Source organism: Falco punctatus (genome assembly GCF_963210335.1).
Source record: "Falco punctatus genome assembly, chromosome: 11".
NCBI classification, from domain to species: Eukaryota; Metazoa; Chordata; class Aves; order Falconiformes; family Falconidae; genus Falco; species Falco punctatus.
This window is the reverse complement of record NC_137591.1, coordinates 27200870-27220347: the sequence shown is the minus strand read 5'-3', so window position 1 is coordinate 27220347 and position 19478 is coordinate 27200870. Positions and strand designations below refer to the sequence as shown.

At 53.3% G+C, this 19478-nt stretch overlaps 1 protein-coding gene across 1 annotated transcript; it reads left to right on the top strand.

Moving 5' to 3' along the window:
• The first annotated feature begins 1163 nt into the window (after nucleotides 1-1163).
• On the top strand, nucleotides 1164-19181 carry LOC308071779 (uncharacterized protein). Its single transcript, XM_080407711.1, is given in 19 exon segments — nucleotides 1164-6092; nucleotides 6096-6383; nucleotides 6468-6630; nucleotides 7354-7496; nucleotides 7818-8117; nucleotides 8341-8360; nucleotides 8411-8670; nucleotides 8673-8906; nucleotides 9942-10014; nucleotides 11209-11549; nucleotides 12629-12772; nucleotides 13938-14095; nucleotides 14399-14587; nucleotides 14968-15130; nucleotides 15538-15683; nucleotides 16033-16232; nucleotides 16412-16761; nucleotides 17050-17119; nucleotides 18464-19181. Coding segments are annotated over 19 exon segments (3855 nt in total). The 5' UTR covers nucleotides 1164-5855; the 3' UTR covers nucleotides 18840-19181.
• The last annotated feature ends 297 nt before the right edge of the window (nucleotides 19182-19478 follow it).

Below are 19478 nucleotides of genomic sequence, written 5' to 3'. Positions count from 1 at the left end.
CCTTCTGGTCAGGCTGGTCAGGTCTTAACCATGTGCTCTCCAGACAGCTCTTCCTTGTAATCTTTTGCTTACAAGTTACCTTAACTGTAACGCCAGTTTTCTCTGACAGTCTCTTCAGTAGTTATATTTTATTACCTGTGAAATGACAAACACAGCCCCCTTAACACTCAGAAGAGCTGAGGAGGGTCTAAAGCCCTTCCTAGTGCTGCACATTGTTTGGGTGCATCTCCCATGGCACATGGGGAGCGTATGAGTTTATGAACTTTGAGTCCTGGTACAAAGACATGGGGAGCAAGGGATCAACATCAGGGTTGTTCTGGAGCAGTTGTCTGGGGAAGCTCGTAAACATACATTTTAAAACCTCCAAACCCAAGAAGTTACAAACTGCAGTTTGCCAGGCTTTATTAACACAATAGGTTTAACAACGACAGCAGCTTCCTCTCGACAAATTCAACAGTTTACACACTTGGAAAACATGGTGATTTATTTAATCAGGTTAAACTTTAGAGTAAAACACTTTTGCCCTCCACACAGAGACCTCCTCGCCTAGCAAGCGAATCCTCTCCCATAGCAGCTGCTACAGCCCACATCTGCTCTGGCACATCCTTTGGGTCTCCTTAACAGGGATGTCTCTTGAGAGGTTTCAGGAAGAGCTCAAGATATTGAACCTAGCTCTGATTGAAAAGAAACGTAAGTGTCCTGCCAGTGTTTGTCACTGGCAGAGTCCTCTGTGTGCTGGGAATTGTAAATAGGAAAACAGTCCCTGCTGCTTAGGGTAGAGGTTTTGTAGTCTTATTTTTAAGTAGGAAATTGGTTTTTGGCCTTGGGGCCAAAGCATAAGCAATTTTTCTAGGGCCAAAACCAAGGCTTTAAGAAATAGGGGGGTGGGAATAAATTTTTCCATCATCAGCTGCTTGTAGCCTCTGTTCACCTTATGGACTGCTGCATCCCACAGCCTTGTGGGAAGCAGTGGGAGGCAACAGCCACCTTTGAGGCAGCCTCACCTCCATGTGCAGCAAAGAAATGGTGATTAAAGCCTGCTGGTCAGTGAGGGGAGGGAGTGATAGTATTGAGGAGAAAATTAAGTGTTTCACTGATGAGCCCAGACCTCACATTCCATCAGCTCCTGAACACATGTGGCAGCAGTGGCTGCTTGATGGTTGGAGGCTGACTTAATAAGAAATCCACTTTTGTTTCTTTTTCTTGTCCTCCTTCACCATGACACAGGCCAAACACTGCTGACACAAGCCTAGACAACAAAGTGGGCTCTGCTGAGGCTTGTTGACACATAGATTTGCCCCTCCTTGGCTTGAAGTGTTATTTTAAAGAGGTGGTAAAACCGGTGCTGCAGTGTTGCAGCAAAGGTGCCTTTCCCATCAGATTAAGACTAAATGCATGTATTAAGTTTCTCCTTCCCTCTACTTCAAGGACAAAAAGCCCATTGCAGAGCCCAGGCTTGTGCCACGGTCCAGGGAGTTTTGTTCCTCCAAGCGAGAAGGGGCTCACCAGCAGGCAGGCACATGAGCATTCCATTCCTGGTTCTTGTCCGGAGCCACTGCTGGTTATTTACAGCTCCTGGCTCTCCCCATGGTCCTCCATGACTGATACATCCCCAGCACCTAACAGGGCTTGTGGCCCAGCATGTGAGGATGTGGACAAACCCGGCTGTTAGGTGTCCCAGGCTGGGTAGAGGGAAGCTGGTAAAACAGTTCCACAAATTACGTGTCCTCATTTGGCCTTGCTCCATCCCTCGGTGAAAGCTCATTTTCCCCAGCAGTTTGTGTGTGCGATGGTGATGGCAGGGTCTCCCTTCTGTCCCCAGTGGGGTAGCAGCAGATCACACTTGCTCAGAAATAGGGGCAGGGACCTCCTCTGCCATGTCCACTTCTGTCTGTGCTATGAAGAAATCCAGGGGGACTGGCCCAAGGGTATCAAGGGATGCTCTGCTTGAATACCAGGCCATGAAGGCTTTTTCCAGCCCTGAGAACATATGAAAACCCACTGATGCATTGTCTGTTCTCTTCTCTGCTCAGCACAGACTGTTCCCGGGGAGAAGCTGGAGAGATGGGTCCCAGGTGTCCCACGATGCCAACCCCTGCCAAGCCAGCAGCAGAGGTGAGTAAAGCAACAAGAATTTCCCTGTATGTTTCCAGGGGCTTTTCAGTGCCCTGGGCATGCACATGTGTAATTACATTAATTACCTCCCTGCTATCACGTTATCCATCTCCACTGATACTTTGTTGTGTGTACCTGGTCCAGATCATAGCAGGGGTGTCTGTGGAGGGGAAAAACACAGGCCTGAGCAGATCACAGGAAAGTGAGTTTTAATCCCAGGGCACTGAAGCTTTGGAGATGTTTCTACCCCAGAGTCATGTGGTACTACTCATCGCACCTCATCCTGCACCTCTGGACCAGATTCCCCATCAGGGATGGCCAGAGCCACTGCTGTTGTAAAGAGCTGCAGCAAAGGCATCTGGCTCTGTTTCTATGCCAGTGGCTTATCTGTGACAAAATACAACTTGTTCTTTTAGAAATGCCCTCCCAAAAGCACAAACACCACTCCTGGGGAAGTGCCATAGCGTCCCTCTGACTGCAAGTCACCCAGATTCCTGCTGGGAAATTCAGAAAAGCAGGAGCATATAAAGAACAAAATAATTGCCTTTGTGGATTCCCTACTCCTCCTTGCTGAGTGCTGGCAAGCATCTTTGCAGGTGTGAGGTTTTGTGCATCCAGGGAAGAGTCTAGTGGGAGGGAAAACTGGGATACATAGCCTGTATAAATCTCAACAGTATCAAAGATGTGCAAGGCTTGTTGTCCATTTGCCTTCGTAACCGTGTCCCATTGGCATGGGAGAACAAAATCTGAACGTTTCTTCATGCTGCTGGCAGTGGTCCGAAACCTGAATTCAAATGAATAAGTTTGATTTCACAGGCTCCAGCCCCCACAAGCACATTGCTCACAGCCACTGCTAGCCAAACTGGGCATGAGCTCCAAACCTGATGTGCTCCTGGTGCCAAACCCAGGAGCCAGGCACTGGGCAGAAACAGCAGGAGATCCTGGGGCAGGGAAGCCTGAGAAGGCTGATGTCTCTCTGTGGGAGCTGCAGATGGGTGGCAGCCCAGGCTGCCGTGCTCCCAGCACAGGGGCGCTGAGTCCTGTCCCTCCACAAACCAAACATGTTTTGTTCAAGTGCCTGGGTCCACAACAAAACTCAGCAGACTTTTCCTATGGCTAATTACCTTCCCTGTTAGGAATGTGCATCTTATTTCTACTTCTAGTTTCAGCTGCCAGCTATGGGAGCTCAGCTCTGCAGTTGCCTCTGGAAATCCGAACGCAGGCACTGAGCAGGTGTCTCTGTTGTATGGAGCTGCTTTATTCACCACCCCCTGTTCTGCAGACCTTGGATGGGGTTTTTTCCCCCTCACTTGCAGCCTCCTGGGTTATTCAACCTGCTTAAAGAGCTGTTACCAAATCCGGACCCATCACTCTGGGAGCGCCTTTGTCAGTGGCATGGTGATACTTCAGTGGGGCCAGAGGCTTTCACCACATCCCCTGCGCTCACACTGCAGGGCCCCTGTGAACTATCTGCTGTCACCGCATGGCACAAACATTACTATTTTTTTTTTTCTAAACACTGTTTTTCCTAAAGACCCAGCCCTCTATCCATGGCCTCTTTGTCCAGCTGCACTCATTTGCAGAGCTTTCATACTTTCTCACCAGTCACACCTCAACATATTGAGTAGCTGGGGGCAAAGCCCCATCCAAAGCCGCCTTTGTTCCCTGCATTTCCATGGTCATTTAGCCCTGTGAGATACCTGGATGGGTGCTATGTCCTGCATTGATACTTCAATCAACATTCCCACTTTCTTTGTGCTTCGGACCTTGGTTTGCAGCCATTTCATGCTCTCCCAGTCCACATGCAGAGCCTCCTGCCCACCACCAGCAGCTGTACATGTGGCCAATGAGCAGCAACTGCAAAACCAGCTTGCTTTTCTTTTTGCTTTTTTTTTCTTTTTTTTTTTTTTTTTTTCCTGGAAGGTGCCCTGGTTGCAAAGTCCTAGTTGCCGTAACCCTGCTGTCCATCAGCTGCTTTGGCTATCTTTTGGAAGGCAGCCATGTGGCAAGTGAGACCATCCCACAGCTGGAGCCACCCCCCCACCGCACAAGTCGTCCTTGCACCACCGTGGGTCAAGGAGTGGGAGAGGCCAGCCACTCCTCCCACTGCAAACCCTGGTTATGCAACTGCCGGGCTGGGGTTGCCCGCCCTCCCCTGCCTCTGCCAAAGCACCACGGCTTGCCTATAAATTGGGAGCACAAGGGGCTCTCCCAGCAGCAGCAGCGGTGAGACAGCACAGGTGACCGAGGCTGGGAGGTAAGTGTCCCTGGGGGGCTGCGAAGCCTTTCCATCCCTCCCTGCCTCACACGAGCACCCCACGGCTTGAGACATCTAAGGTTAGCTGCTACAAATACTTGCAAGGACAGCACAGAAAGAGTGGCAGAAGCAGGTATGGGGTAGCAGAGACAGTATTTCCAGGATGTTACTTCTAGCTTCTCTGCAAAGGGGTAGGGAGTTAAATCGCATACATAGCCGGGAGATATTTCTGATATAAGCTAACTCCCACCATGCAAACACACACAACCCCCAAAAACAGGTAATGATGAGCAGCTTATGCTAGCACTTTCTTCATTTACAAAGGGAAAACTCCAGTTTTCATTCCAGCATTGGAGAGCAGAGTATTTGTTAGGTGCTGCCTCCCTACTGAAAGCTGATACTGATCACAGGGAATTTGGTGTTTTCTAGAAAATACAGTGTCCAACCCCACGTTTTCTACTGAAGACTTTTATTTCCTGATGAATACACTAATGTCTGTGCCCGGTGGAAGCTGAAAGCGCTTCTTGGGGCAGCAGAGCTGGTGCCACCCTGCCATAGTGCAGTCCTAGTGGTGCCAGGTTGACCACTCGGCTGAGCGGGGTGCTCCCCACCAGTGCTGGGGTTAAACCAGGGGTCGCAGCAGCACCCCTAGGGCACAGGTGTGGTGGTCCCCACTCGGGCCATGCCCAGCCCGAGCCGTGGCACCTGGCCATCATCCCTTGGTTTTCGTTGCCCGGCACTATCAAGAAGGGTTCGGGTCCATCATCCCCACTGCAGACCTGAGAGCCTCGCAGGGCTGGATGTCAACCCAGGGGCTGTGGCCTTTCCAGTCTTGGCGTAGAGCCGTTTCCAGCTCTGCAGCAGCCCTTCTGTCCAGCCCAGCCCTTCCCAGGGGGCAGCTTTGGGAGGCAGAGGCAGAAGCAACCCTAAAGCCAAGGTGCCCTAGACCCCCAGCCCCTCCTTCAGCCTCAGGAGCCAGACCAAGGTGGGCAGCATCTACCCTGGGGACAGGGATGCAGAGACTGAATAGTCCTGGTTTGCACTTTGGTTTTTTCTGAGAAAGGCAGGGACAGATCTCCAAAGATAAAATACAAATATCTGCAAGACTGATAAAGAAGAGCAGTTTAAACATAGCTTGTAAATACAAATTGGCAGTGAATTGTGGCTTAACTGCATACTTTCAAAGAGAGTTTCCACGGCAACTACAGGGTTTTGAAAGCAGCCTGGCGAGTGCTCTGTAAAAGTGGATTGATTTACTAAAAAAAAAAAATTAAAAATAGAGAAAATTTAAAGTTGTTTAATCTAACTTGTAAATGAGCCCAGAGTGCTGGTAAAGGGAACAAAGGTTTGGGGCTGGCATATAGAGAAACCCCCTAAGGAGGGTTTGCTGGCAGCTGCTCCCCGAGAGGGTGGTGACTGCCCGTGTGGTCTCTCCCAGGTTAAGCCCCATTCACAGCGTGGGATCCCGGCGGAGACGGCAGGGATGAGAGTGGCAGTGGTGGGCGCGGGTGTCAGTGGGCTGACAGCCACCAAGTGCTGCCTGGATGAGGGGCTGGAGCCCACCTGCTTCGAGCAGAGCCAGGACATCGGGGGGGTCTGGCGCTACACGGTGAGCTGGCCATGCCTGCCCATCCCACGGGAGCTGCAGCCTGGCAGGCTGGGGAGTGGGTTGAGCTGGGCTCCAGTGGGTGGGGAGGGGGTGCCAGCGCTCGCTGGGTGCTGACTGCTCCTGGCTGCGCTCCCCAAGACCAGGGGAAAGGAAGCAAGGGGACAGTCCCCACCCCAGGGTGCACGGCTGATGCGCCCTGGGGTGCTATGCCAGGAGTACATTGAGGCCGGTCGGCCAAGCCTCTACCCGTCAGTCATCAGCAACACCTCGAAGGAGATGTCAGCATTCTCTGACTTCCCCTACCCTGAGGACTTCTCCGTGTTCCTGCCCAATGCCCAACTCCTGGACTACCTCCGGCGCTATGCTGAGCACTTCAGCCTCCGGGGACACATCAAATTTGGGGTGAGTGATGGGTACCCCGGCACTACCCCACTCCCCACACATGCTGGGCGCCAGTAGTGACTCCAATTTGCTTCCACGTTTCAGACCACTGTTGTCAGCATTCGGAAACGCCCTGACTTTGCCACCACGGGCCAGTGGGATGTGGTCACGGAGGCGGGTGGGAAGCAGACATCACATGTCTTCGATGCCGTTATGGTTTGCATCGGCAATTGCTCCGAGCCATCACTCCCTCTGCACTGTTTTCCTGGTACGGTATGCAGCTGCCTGCGGTCACCTGCTTCCAGGGGCTGCGGGGAGAAGGGATAGTGGTTCCTCAGGGAAAATGTTTCCTTCCTTTTCTTGCTTCTGCTTTTCAAATATGCTGGCATGAACAGCAATACATCCTGATGCTTCAGCAGCTTTGCCTTTGCAGGCACTGGCCACTTCAGAGCAAACTTCCAAGATAGGATGGTTTAGCCTGGGAGAAACTGTGCAGTACGGGAGATGGGACAAGGTCCTCTCAGTGAAGCTCCGTCATCTTTGACAGGGCTGTATTCATCACTGCTGGAATGAATCTTCTGAGCTGTCAGCATAGAGAGGGTTGCCTTGTCATCAGCATTATCAGGTGTTTCTGAAGCTGCTTGTAGGACAGGAGAAGAGGTTTACTGGCTTTTTCTGAACCTTCGCATCCCCAGCTTGTAAAGGCTGAATCCCAAGACCGCACCAGCATAGCCCTTGCGCATAACTGTCTTCCAAGTCCCACCCAGCAGGTGTCCCTGCTCACTGCTGTGCAGGGATGCATGAGACCCCATTTTGGAGAGGAAGCACCAACCTTGTGTGTGTGGGATGTAGGGCTGGACCACCCCGAGTCCCCGGTGGCAAGCGATCACACTTCCTTGCTCTTGTCATCTGGATTGCTTTTACACCAGTTCTCCCGACAAAACCTACAAAACTCTCGAGTAATGAAAAGCTTTGTTTCTTTCTCCCCAAGGCATCGAGAAGTTTCAAGGCCAGTACTTTCACAGCCGGCAGTACAAGCATCCCGAGGTGTTCCAGGGGAAGCGGGTCCTCGTGGTTGGCATGGGTAATTCGGGAGCGGACATCGCAGTGGAGGCCAGCCGCGTAGCTGCAAAGGTACCACTGCCCCCAGGGGTGCGGGGAGGGTGATGCTGGGAGCAATAGCTCAGCTGGCCAGCACTGCAGGGAGAGCCAGCCGGCTTCACCCTGCATAGTGTCCAAACAGTATTTCTGAACCTGTGTTTCTTGTTCAAAAACCTACCCTGAAAGAAAGCTGGTTGTTCTCTCCCGTTTCACCTCCACCATCAGCTGCTGGCAGGTCTTAAAGATGCTGTTACTGCTTTTTCATTGCATAGCGGTCTGTGCTGTGCCCCTCTGGGGTTACTTTATAAAGGCATAGAAGAGGATTCATCACCCAAATTGTTGATTCTCTCCCAGGTGACCCTTTGCACCAGCCAAGGTGCCTGGGTGATCAGCCGCGTGTTTGACCATGGCTACCCGTGGGACATGGTCTTCAACACTCGCCTTATGAGCCTGATCAGAAACTACCTCCCCCATCCCCTTTCATGGGGGTTGATTAACCACAGGGCGAACCAGTGGTTCAAGCATGAGAACTATGGCCTTCAACCAGAGAAAAGGTACTTCTTGGTGGCTCCATCCTATGTGGTGTCACAGGGCTTGTGCTGTGGGCAGCGGGGAGATCTCCAGCAACCAGCATCAACCAATGCAGCTGCCAATGCCTAGGCTGGGGTGATCTCCAGCAGAGAGTTTGTAGCCCAGTAGGAGAAAAGAAGCTGTAGCCCCTTTAGGTGGTGCAAGATGGAGCATGCTGGAAAGCCCAGGAAGGACTGGAGGAGTTTTCCTTATGAGGGTCCCTAGGAAAAGAGGAGGAGGGAGGCTTAAAGCATGGATCAGCTCTGAAAAGAGATGGTTTAAGGAGTAATTGCATGAATGGTGGAAGGTGGATGAGTCTCTCGGGCTGTGAGACAGAATGACATTGGTGCAAGGATGAAACGTGTCGGTGTGTGAAGAGGGGGGAGGCAGGGCTACTTGTTGGGAGCAAACAATGCCGGGAGGTCATGGGGCTGGAGGGCCCAGGAGGAGGAGGAGAGGGGGCACTGGCAGGGCTCGTTTGTGGTGTCCAACACCCAGAGCCCCTCAGCTTTCCACAGATGCCTGGTGCGTGACCCTGTGCTGAACGACGACCTTCCAAGCTACATCCTGACAGGAAGAATTACCATCAAGCCGAGTGTGAAGGAGTTCAAGGACAACTCCGTTGTTTTCCACAATGCCCTGAGGAGGAGCCCATCGATATCGTTGTCTTCTGCACAGGCTACAATGTCTCCTTCCCATTCCTAGAAGAAACAGTTGTCAAGATGGAAAACAAGCACGCGTCCCTCTACAAATACGTGTTCCCAACCCACCTGCAGAGGCCCACCCTGGCTGTCCTTGGGCTGATAAAGCCATTAGGAGCCATCATGCCTGTGTCAGAGATGCAAGCACGCTGGGTGACCCGTGTCTTCAAAGGTAGGAGAGCTAACACGAGCTCTCCTGTGTACCCAAACACAGTTCAGGCTGGACACGTTCTTGTCCCCTCTATACACTAAGAGGGATTTCTGTCCCTGGAGACCCCAGAGCTAAGAAGCTCCCTTAGAAGTGGATAAGGGAGCATTTCTAGGGCTCAGACTTCCCAAGTTATTTCACTCCAGCTGAGCTACAGCAACACAAGTGCGTGCTTGCTCCAAGCTACATCCAAGTTCATGACATCTGCATCTTACTTTTTTTTTTTTTTAATTTTGCCTAGTAAGCTGATGCATGTAAGCTAACACTTTGTACCCCGTTTGCTGCAAGCCAAGAGCGTGCGCTCCATTGCTTGCTGTGACTCAGCTGATGTGCAGTCCTGAACCTGACCATGGTCTGAACTAGGTTGTTCAAGACAGTATTTTCTCTCTAAATTATTTTAGAAGTCAGAGCACAGAGATGGATTTGTAAACCTGGATGCACAGATAAGAATTGTCATTAAGATACTGTGGTGGATCCATCCTGGCAGGATTCACTGCTCTTTAAGGCACAGGGAGGTTTTTCTACCATGACTACCAGAAGAGTCCCATTGCCCCTCAAGAGTAATTATTTGTAATTACTGGAGTGAGGAAAGAAACTTGCTGGAGGGGTGGTGTTGCTTTCTTTTTAATAGAAGTAATAATAATAACCTCTCACTGGGCTGGTGTGGAGGGCTGCATCAGGGCTCCTCCACAGAGCCAGGGGAAGCTGTGGGGCTTCTCCTTGGCATGACCCTCTCTGGGGTTTGCACGACCCATCTCACCCCACATCATCTGCCTGTGCCCTGACAGCACAAATCTGTCAGAGCAGGAAAAAGTGCAGGTGAATTTGTACTGCTGTGGAGGGCTGGTCTCTGGCAGAATTGCCACTGCCAAGCTAAATCCAAGCAATGAGGCTTTCCTGCCCTCCTGGGGAAGGGCTTCCCATGTTTTGCATCGCTGAATGAGTTCACAAGTCCTCCTAGGAGCTAAAGTCTGCAGGACACTCTCCTCTCTCTTCTAGGCTTGTGTCAGCTGCCTCCTCAGTCTGTCATGGAGAAGGAAGTAAATGAGAACAAGAAAATCCAATTGCAATGGTAAGCTGCTCCCCAGAGCACCAAAGGTTTTTGGGTGGATTGAAAAGCCCCTGGACTTCGGGGCACGGCAACACGCAGGCTCATGCTCTGCGGCTGCTCCCTGCATGTACAGCAAAGGCGATGGGGCAGCACCCAGGTCCAGCCACCCCTTTATTCCCTTGTGCCAAGCCAACCTAACCTTTGATTTGACACGCATATTTTGCCTCTTGATGATGGGAAAAAATCAATTCAGGATAGCTGAGACTACATCTTGCCTGGGAGTTGGGAAAGTGTGCCAGGGTCCCCAGGATTGAGAGAGAAAATGACAAAGAAAATGATGGCAATAAATGCAAAGTGATTTGGGGGGGGAAAGCAGCCAACCTGAGATGTATGTACAAATCGTCTCAGATCTCAGCATGGAAATCCAGCTCACTGAGAATAGGTGTCTCAGCACACTGGCATGTGGTTCAGTGGGCAGGCAAAAGGTCAAATCAAAGGCTAAGAAATATTAGGCTATTAATTAGATAAACTCAGGAAACTGTGTGATATAGTAATCCGTGGTTCACCTAGATTGCTATAGTAGAAAAGGTATGGAAGAGTGAAATACAGACTTGCCCAGAACAGTTGTTGTACCATAAAAGGCTAAACACACATGGCTTTTTTCAGCCCACTGAAAAAAGGGCACAAAGCTGTCAGTTCTGCAGAGAAGGTGAACTGGAAGCAGTTCTCTAATTTACCATGTATTTTTGCAATACTCGGTGGAAATGAATGTGAGGGAAGGTAAAGGGTGCTGCCTTTCTCATGCTGCATGTGACTTCCCTGCAGAGAGAAAAGGAAAACTAGTTTAAAAAAAACTAGTTTAAAAAAAAAAACCACAAACCCTAAAAAAATGGTTTGACAAAGTCTTTTAGAAACGGTCCACCAAGGTGAAGGGGGGGGCACCTGTGGGTGTTGAAGTGAAAGACCAACTGATGCAACATGAGAAAGGTGTGCAGCAGAGCCAGCATCACTTTACACGTGCTGTGTCACGGGCAGGATTCGGGCGCAGGCAGAGCCAGGCTCCTGCTGCACCTACACCCAGCCCTTTCCTAAGAGGAACCCAGTTGTGTCGGGACACAGCAATGACGGGGATGCAGAGGATCTGACCTCCAGTTCCTCTCAGCCCTGTTGACACCGATCCTTCTCCCACCTCTTTTTCTTCTCTGATTCATGAAGGTTTGGTCTGTCCTTTGATGAAGTCCTCAAAACAGATTGGCTGGCCTACCTGGACCAGCTCACCTCCTTCATTGGGGCCAAGCCCAGCGTGCTGCGGCTGCTCTGCAGAGACCCCCGGCTGGCCCTCACCATTTTCTTTGGCCCCTGCACCCCCTACCAGTACCGGCTGGTGGGCCCTGGGCGCTGGGAGGGGGCGCGCCAGGCCATCCTCACCCAGTGGGACCGGACCCTGAAGCCCACAAGAACGCGAGTCTCTGCCAACTCCTCCAGCCTCTGTCCTTCCCTCCTGACTGTGGTGGGGTTCCTCCTGCTCCTGGCTACCCTGCTTTTTGGTTTCCAGTAGATTTTGGAGCCTGTTTGGTTGGTTTTTTTTCCTTGTCCTTGCAGATGTTATCTCAGGTCAGACAGCTCCACAGGCTGCCGTGGGACAAGAGGAAAGGGATTTCAGCAGAACACAATGAATTAAAATATGTTAACCAGTAGCACAAACCTCTCTCTGCTCTAGCTCACCCCCAAGCACAGCTCTACAGACCTGATGAGCTGGGGGTGGGCACCACCCTGCCCCCCCCTCCCCCCCCAGCGTTTATTGCCCCTCTGTAGCTCTCCTGCCCGCTGCTGTGAGCAAAGCTGTGCCAGGACCATGCTGGCTGGGATGCAGCAAGGACAAGACTAGGAAAAATGGCTTTGGGATGGCTTTTTGAGATGGAAGGGAACACAGGCATCCAGCCTTGCACCAAATCACCTGGGAACTGGCGTCTTTAGTTCAGCAAGGGCTTTTCTAGGTTGGGTACACAGGTCAGGCTTTCCTTTCTTCCAGCCTTAAACCTTATGACCCAAAAATCCCAGTTTGGGTTGAATCCGGGCATCTTTCCAGCAAAAGAGCCCTGGCTGCTGTCATCTTGAGCCTGGGGCTGGTACTCTGTGGGGCTGAGCACTCCCGTCTCTGTTTCCCTGCACTTCCCAGTGCCAGACAGTCCTGGGGCTTATGTTTTGTGCACAGAGAGACTTTCAATCAGTAAAATTTCATCAGCTGTGGAAGGAGTATGCTGCAAGCTGCCACCTCATTGTCTCCCTGTGTGCACGGGAAGAGCTGGGGGGTTCTGTGCCTGGGCTGGAGCCGCGCCAGCAGGTGCCATGGGCAACCCCGAAGCCTGGGGCTGCGAGAGCTTTCATTGACCACCAAAAATGAGGCTGCACTGTGCACCATGTCCCCTATCCATGCCGTCTGCTGGCATGCAGGCAAAGGGGGCATCGATCAGGGCACCCCCAAGCTGCTGCTGGGGCCGTGGTGAGCTGCAGCATGGGATCTCTTGCAAGTGTGGCCCCCATGGCATTACAGTCTGGATTTCCACCCACCACCAGCACTGCTGCCGGGAGGTTGAGAACTTTCTGTCACCGCATTTAAGCACAGCAGAGTGAGGGAGCATGGGTGTAAAGGTCGGTGGTGCAAGAGCCGTGGCAAGCTGCCTGGACTTCAGCCTTTCCTCTGAATCCATAGCTGGAGAAACGCAAAGGAAAATTCAGCCGAAGCCTGAGCAGCGAAGGCACGACACTTCCCTGCAAGGTTTGCTCCTCACTTCTCTCCAGCTGGGTTTTGCAGGTTTTAAAGTGGGCAGCCGGCTTCCCGGGGTTCTGGTGTTCGACACTAGCTTCGCCTCACTGCTGGCAGGGGGAGAGGGGGTGTCGTGGGGACCCTCTGCCGCAAAGCTCTGCAGGCAGTGCTGGAAAAAAGGGAAGACTTTAGCATCCTGGGCACGTCACTGCCCTTCCCCAAAGCCAGCGGAGGCTCCGGAAAGTGGGGGGTGGGCAAGTGGGTGGTATGTCCTGTCCTGTTCCTGCAGATCAAGGAGTGGCTCAGGCTGGGCTTCTCCACACAGAAGGGTTTTTTGCGCCTCCCCCATTTTCCCTGGCTTTCCGCAGTTTCCTCCAGTTCCTGTTTATGTGAACAATTTTTGACATGAAATGGATACCAAAAAAGTTATAAATGACTCTTTCTTTAGGCTCTGCAGTAGGTGTGTTTGTTATCTAATCAAAGTTCACGTGGGTTCATTTTTTTCCCCACTAGTTTTGTTGCTTTCCAGTCAAGATCGATGCAGCTCAGCTTACACATCCTGGGCTTTGAGTTCCTCCCATTTATACCCGCGTTTCCTGGGTTTCTTACCTTTTGTATACTCTGTAATCCCAGCCGCGCTTTCACTGGGCTGGCTAACTTCTGAATTGCTGAATCGCTGTGCTCCTGCTCACTCAGGCATTGCTTTTTTTTTTTAAAAAAAAAAAAAGAAACCCTTTTGTTTTGGAGAGAATGCCCTTTAACGGGAAATTAAAAAGGAAAGCGTGAAAGCAAGCCAGCTTGGCTGGAATTGTTTCTTCAAAAGGTTTCAGGAGGCTCACTTTGCAAGCAGAAGCAGATAGCTGTGAGCCCCTTCCCCTCCTTTAGGCCACGAAAGGTAATAAACAGAAGCAGCAGCGTGGCGAGGTTTAAAAGTGCCTCCTTTTCCCCTGCCTGCCGGAGGGGAATCGCTGGGCCTGCGGTGTGGGCTTAGCACAGCGGGAAGGGGAATGGGCAGCATCCATCCGTAACGCTCAAGCCCAGAGCTGGCGATGGATTTCTCCAAGGATGGTTTTCCACTGTGGATACCTGGCAGCCAGAGAAGATACAGGGTGCTTTGCTGGGGATGGGGAAGAAGGGACTGGTGTTCCTGCTAATCCCTGGGCTGTTTTATTTCCAGTCGCTCATTGTCTGCTGCGGGACAGCATGGTGCGGCGTGTGGCTGTCATCGGGGCGGGGGTCAGCGGGCTGGCCTCTGTCAAGAGCTGCCTGGATGAGGGGCTGGAGCCTACCTGCTTTGAGAGGAGCGAGGACATCGGGGGGCTCTGGCGCTACACGGTCAGTGGGCTCTGCCTGCGTGGGGAGGATTGTCCCTGGGTTTGTCCCCTCCCTCGGATGCCCTTTGCCTGCAGCAAAGAAGAAAGGGCGGCCATGCCCTCAGGGACCGTCCCTGTCCTGGCACAGTGCTCTCTCTGACTCCAAGGTGGAGAAGGAGATGGAGGGAGGAGAAGCCATGGTCACCAGGTGCTAGTCCTGGTTTATTCCTTGTGCCTGAACACAAGGAGGAAAAACACTCAAACACTTTGAGGGGAGAAAGTCCTTCCCCACACACCTGCAAACAGCACTGCTGGCTTCACACAGGACTCCACGGACAGTGGGAGGGTCAGTGTGTACCGCTCCATCATCACCAACACCTCCAAGGAGATGTCCTGCTTCAGCGACTTCCCCTGCCCGGAGGATTTTCCCAGTTTCCTACCCCACAGCCTCCTCCTGGAGTACTTTCGGATGTATGCCCAGCACTTTGACCTCCTGCGGCACATACGCTTCAAGGTGAGCAGGGAGCCCAAATGCTACAGGAAGAAGAGCTGTCAGTGGCTGCAGATAGTAGGGCATCATCACCCAGGTGGGATGGGACAATGCCATGAGGACCATGTTTTAAATTAGGCTGCGCAAACATGGGCTGCCTGGTGCTGATGCATCAATGCATCAAACATCAAACCCCCTGCCTGGTGCTGATGCATCAATGCATCAACCCCCCCTCAATGCCATCACCAGGGGAAAGGTGCACGGTGGGATTTAACAGCTTCAGAGATGACATGCAGCTCCCCAGGGACCCAGCCTGCCTCTGGCAGCCCCAGCCCTTTGCAGGCAGGTCCTCTCCAAAACACAGCACAGTTCCTGACTGCTGTTTTGTTGGGCTTTGGTGCAAGACGACAGCTCTCAGCGTGAGAAAGCGCCCAGATTTCACCACCTCGGGCCAGTGGGATGTGGTCACTGAGACCGACGGCGTCCAGGAGTCGCACATCTTCGATGCTGTCATGGTTTGCACTGGCCATTTCCAGGAGCCCTATTTACCGTTGGCTTCTTTCCCAGGTAAGCCCTGCCTCAGCAGCAAGGTGGGCTGGGGCTGCCCCCCAGGGTTTCACCCAGCACCCATGGGTCCCTTGGCTGCATTTTCCTCTTTGAGACTGCCTGCTCCACGAAGACCCCATGCTGGGGCAGGTGGACCCACACCCCATGGGAATGATGAGGACCATTCCTGGGAATAGGAAAAACACCTCATAGAGATGCAGCCAGGGTCTTGCATGAGAATTTGCAAACCAGGACTGAGCTGATGAGGTGTGGGAGGGCAGTATCACCCAGGGAGCTGAGACCTCTGTGGGCTTCTCAGCTGCAAGCAGAGGTGGGAGGTAGAGGGCTGGGGGCTGCAGAGGGTCTGGGCATGAGGCTGGGACAAGCAAATGTATCTGGCAGTAGGAGATGCTCCCTGCTCTGCCTAGGTATCGACACTCACTTCAAAGGCCAGTATATCCACAGCAGGGAATACAGAGATGTGGAGGCTTTCCGGGGAAAGCGGGTCCTCGTGATCGGCATTGGCAACACTGGCGGTGACCTCTCCGTGGAGCTGAGCCGTGTGGCTGCAAAGGTACAGCTCCACGGCAGTGCCGAGCCTGGCCAGGGACCACAAGAACTGGTGGCTCAGGGTACATGCAGGAAGCTTTGCCCACCGGGTTTCTCAATAAATAGCATTTCAAACGGAGGGCAATTGAAGAAGCTCTGCAATTCCTGGAGGGTGTGGGCCACCTAAGGTGTGGCCATTCAGCAGCTGCAGGGACTTCGCAGAAGCCACTGCAAGCTGTTTGGTTCATCCAGACACCATCTCCTTCCCTCGGGACAACCGTCTCAGCTCCCAAGCGCAGGAGATGGGATTTGATGTTCAGGGGAAAACTGGCAAGATGTCTGGGCAGGCTGCTGAGACCTGCCTTCTCCCCTAGGTGTTCCTCAGCGTCAGGAGCAGCACGTGGGTGTTCAGCCGGATCTCAGACCATGGCTTCCCCTTCGACATGGTCAACACCACCCGCTTCAACCACTTTCTCGACTGGCTTCTCCCATCAGCTCTCACAAACAGGATTAGGTTTTGGAAGTTCAATTCATGGTTTAACCACAAGAACTATGGCTTGGCTTCCACAAAAAGGTGTTTTTTCTGGCTATTTTATTAGTTGCTATGGAGGTTTTAATGGCTTGAAGTGCTCAGTTTTTAATTTCAGGGAATGTTTGTGGAATAGAAAATCATTGGAGGGGAACTCCGGCCACAAAAGACGTTTCGGGTCCCTCCCAGATGCTAACATTGCTGTCTTCTTTTCCACCTGCAAGCTCCAACTTCAAGATAATTATCAGTGAAGGGCTGCCGTTTTGCCTCCTCTCTGGGACTGTTGTGTTGAAGCCAAAGGTGAAGGCATTCACTGAAAGCTCTGCTGTTTTTGAAGATGGGACAGAGCAAAACATCGACGTGGTGGTCTTTGCCACAGGCTACATCTTCTCGTTTCCCTTCCTCGAAGAGTCAGTTCGCAGCCTCTTCGATGATAACCGTTCCCTCTATAAACGCATCTTCCCTCCTCAGCTGGAAAAGCCAACGCTGGCCATCATCGGCTTAGTCCAGCTGACCGGCTCTGTGATGGTGGGAGCAGAAATGCAGGCTCGCTGGGTGACGGGGATCTTTGCAGGTGGGAGACGGGGTGCAGGGATGGGGGATCTGCTGGGGTGGGAGGTGTGGGGCAGCCTGACCTGCCATCCACAGAGCCTAGGGTGTATTTCAGCTCCTGCCACAGTGCCATGGGTATTAGTGGCACTGTAGCCTCTGCCCCCCAGCTGCACCCCCATACCCCTTCACGCACCATGCCCTAACCCACAAGCATGAACGCTTTCAGTCAGGGGGCTGGGGGCATGGGAGGGGGGTGAACTTTTCAGCCTAAGGTGCTGCTGGAGGTCTCTGGTTTCTCTGTTCTTCTCAGGCTGGAACAAGCTCCCTCCCACCAGCAGGATGATGGCTGAGGTTGCAAAGAAGAAGCCACAGGTCAAAAGGTGCACGATGCTCCTGCACTTGGGGCACAATGGGTGCTGTGTGCCAGGATAACCCCAGGGAAAGCGGGGTCCTGTAGCAGTCATGGGAGGGAACTACCTAGGGCACCCAACTCTTCTTGGATATATTTATTCCCTCACCAGCCGTAGCGAAGTGGGGAGATGCTGTTGTGGCTCCTTGATGGACAACGGATCAAGACACCCAGGGCACATTGCGCTGGAGCAGCTTATGGCAGGACCCAGGACCTGCAGGGCCCCTCCACCAGGCCTCCAAGCCAAGTCCTAATTCCCATTAGGTCAAGATGGAGGTTTGGTTTCCTCCAGACTAAGGCTGCCATCTCGTGGCTTCTCCCTCCCAAATCCAGGCAGCGGGAGCGCTTGGGTCAGGGCCAAGCCCGACCCAGAAACCCCGCTGGAGCCAGGCGATGAAGGGAGGGGACAGTTTGGTGGCACTTTTTGACAGGTCACCATGACTACTAGACAAGGTGGGGACCCATCCGTTGTGTACATAGGAGCTAACGGCCTGCCTTGCTGGCACTGGGATTTTACAGGAGGTTGAGACAGGTCCCCAAGGCTGTGGGACAGGTGGTGGTGGACATGCTGCCTGGCAGCATCTTTCAGGAGCAAGGAGGAGCCCTCGGGCCAGGCAGGGTGCAGGCTGGATTGGGGCTGCCAGCAAGGCAGAGCTGGCTCATAGGACACTGAGGAAAAGCCAGGACAAAACAGAGCCACGGGGATTGTCACCAGGAGCCCCAGCGACTGCAGACAATGTGTCTGCATCAGACCGATGCTGTCACACACAAATACGGGAGTCAGGGGTGCAATGGAGGCAAACTCAAGGTTGTCCCAGATTTGCTGAAGCACACATCTTCCCTCCTGCAAGGGAGATGAGGCTTCACGCCAAAAAACCCTGGAGGTCCCTCCCAGCGTGGGAAGCTTTCTGCATCTCCCAGTTTTCCCCAGTCCCCTTGGCAGTCTTATCTGTGAATATCTATTTCTCTGCCTCTCAAAATCAGCCAGATCCACACCTGTGATCCTTGGGGAAGGACACAGTGTGGGTATTTGGGGCATTACGATGGCAGTATAATACTAGAACTGTTTCTGAAGCCACAACTAGGATGCGGAGGCAAAACAAGCTTCTGCCTAGTCCCTGCCCCAGGTGAGTGCTGGAGACCAGCCCCACGGAGGCTCTGTCAGTGCCTTTGGGTTCACGTGGGGCCACGGGAGCTCAGCCCTGGAAACCAGGGCTCGACCGATGCCAGAGCCCAGAGCTTTTGCTTTCTATGGAGCTGGGAACCAAGATGGGATGATGCTATTTGATCTTGTCTCTTTTATGTGGCGTTGAAGGAATCCATCCGAGAGGGAGAACCTGAAGATGAGCTTTATCAGCTACACCGATGAAATTGCTTCGTGTGCTGGCGTAAAGCCCAACGTGCTGAGGCTGCTCCTGACAGACCCCCGGCTGGCCCTGGCTGTCTTCTTCGGGCCCTGCTCGCCCTACCAGTACCGGCTGATGGGACGGGGGAAGTGGAGCGGGGCCAGAGACGCCATCCTGACTCAGTGGCAGCGGACGCTGAAGCCCTTGAGAACGCGGGTGGTGGATGAACCCTCTGACAGCTGGCACTGGATGTACCTCCTGGCCCTGCCAGTGGCTCTCACAGCAGGTCTCCTCCTCTCCAAATCCCCCCGGCTGGGCTGGACCCTCAGAGCCCCCCAGCTGTAGGAGGAACACGGTGGGATCCGGCACCGGTGTGATGCCGTGCTGCTGCCAGGTTGTCAGCCAGGCTCCCTGACCTCCTCCCGCCGACCATCCACACCCACCCAGGGATTTTTTTTGGAGCATTTCCCCCAAACCTGCTGTGATCCCTGCCCGTACTGCTCCAGCCCAGCGTGGTGCGGATCTCCAGCGGGCTTTTGGGAAGCGCCATTTTGGGATGGCCTGGCGTGCACGGCGCCAGCCTCCCTCCCCTGCTCGCCCAGCCAGGCCCACACCGCCAGGGATCCTTCTGTTCGCCTGGTAGCGTTTGGGACACAAAGGGAGCACAAATAAACCTCACGGATTTGGTCTCTGGTAGTTTTATTGATGGGTTATTATCGGGGGAGGGGGGTCAAGTGGATGCAGTGCCCCCAGGTGTGGCAGGGGGGGAGCCCCCTCCTAAGAAATAATATATACAGGGATACATGCAGGCGGGCGAGCTTCTCTGCCGCCGTCCCAGCAGCCCGAGTCTCGCAGGGAAGGCCGAAGCCCACGGGGGGCAGGCAGAGCCTCCCCAGGCACCCGCGGGGGCCTCCGGCTGGGGCTGAGGAGCAGAGCGGGCAGGACGGGCGCTGCCTGCCCGCCCCCGACCCGCGGCCGCTGGGC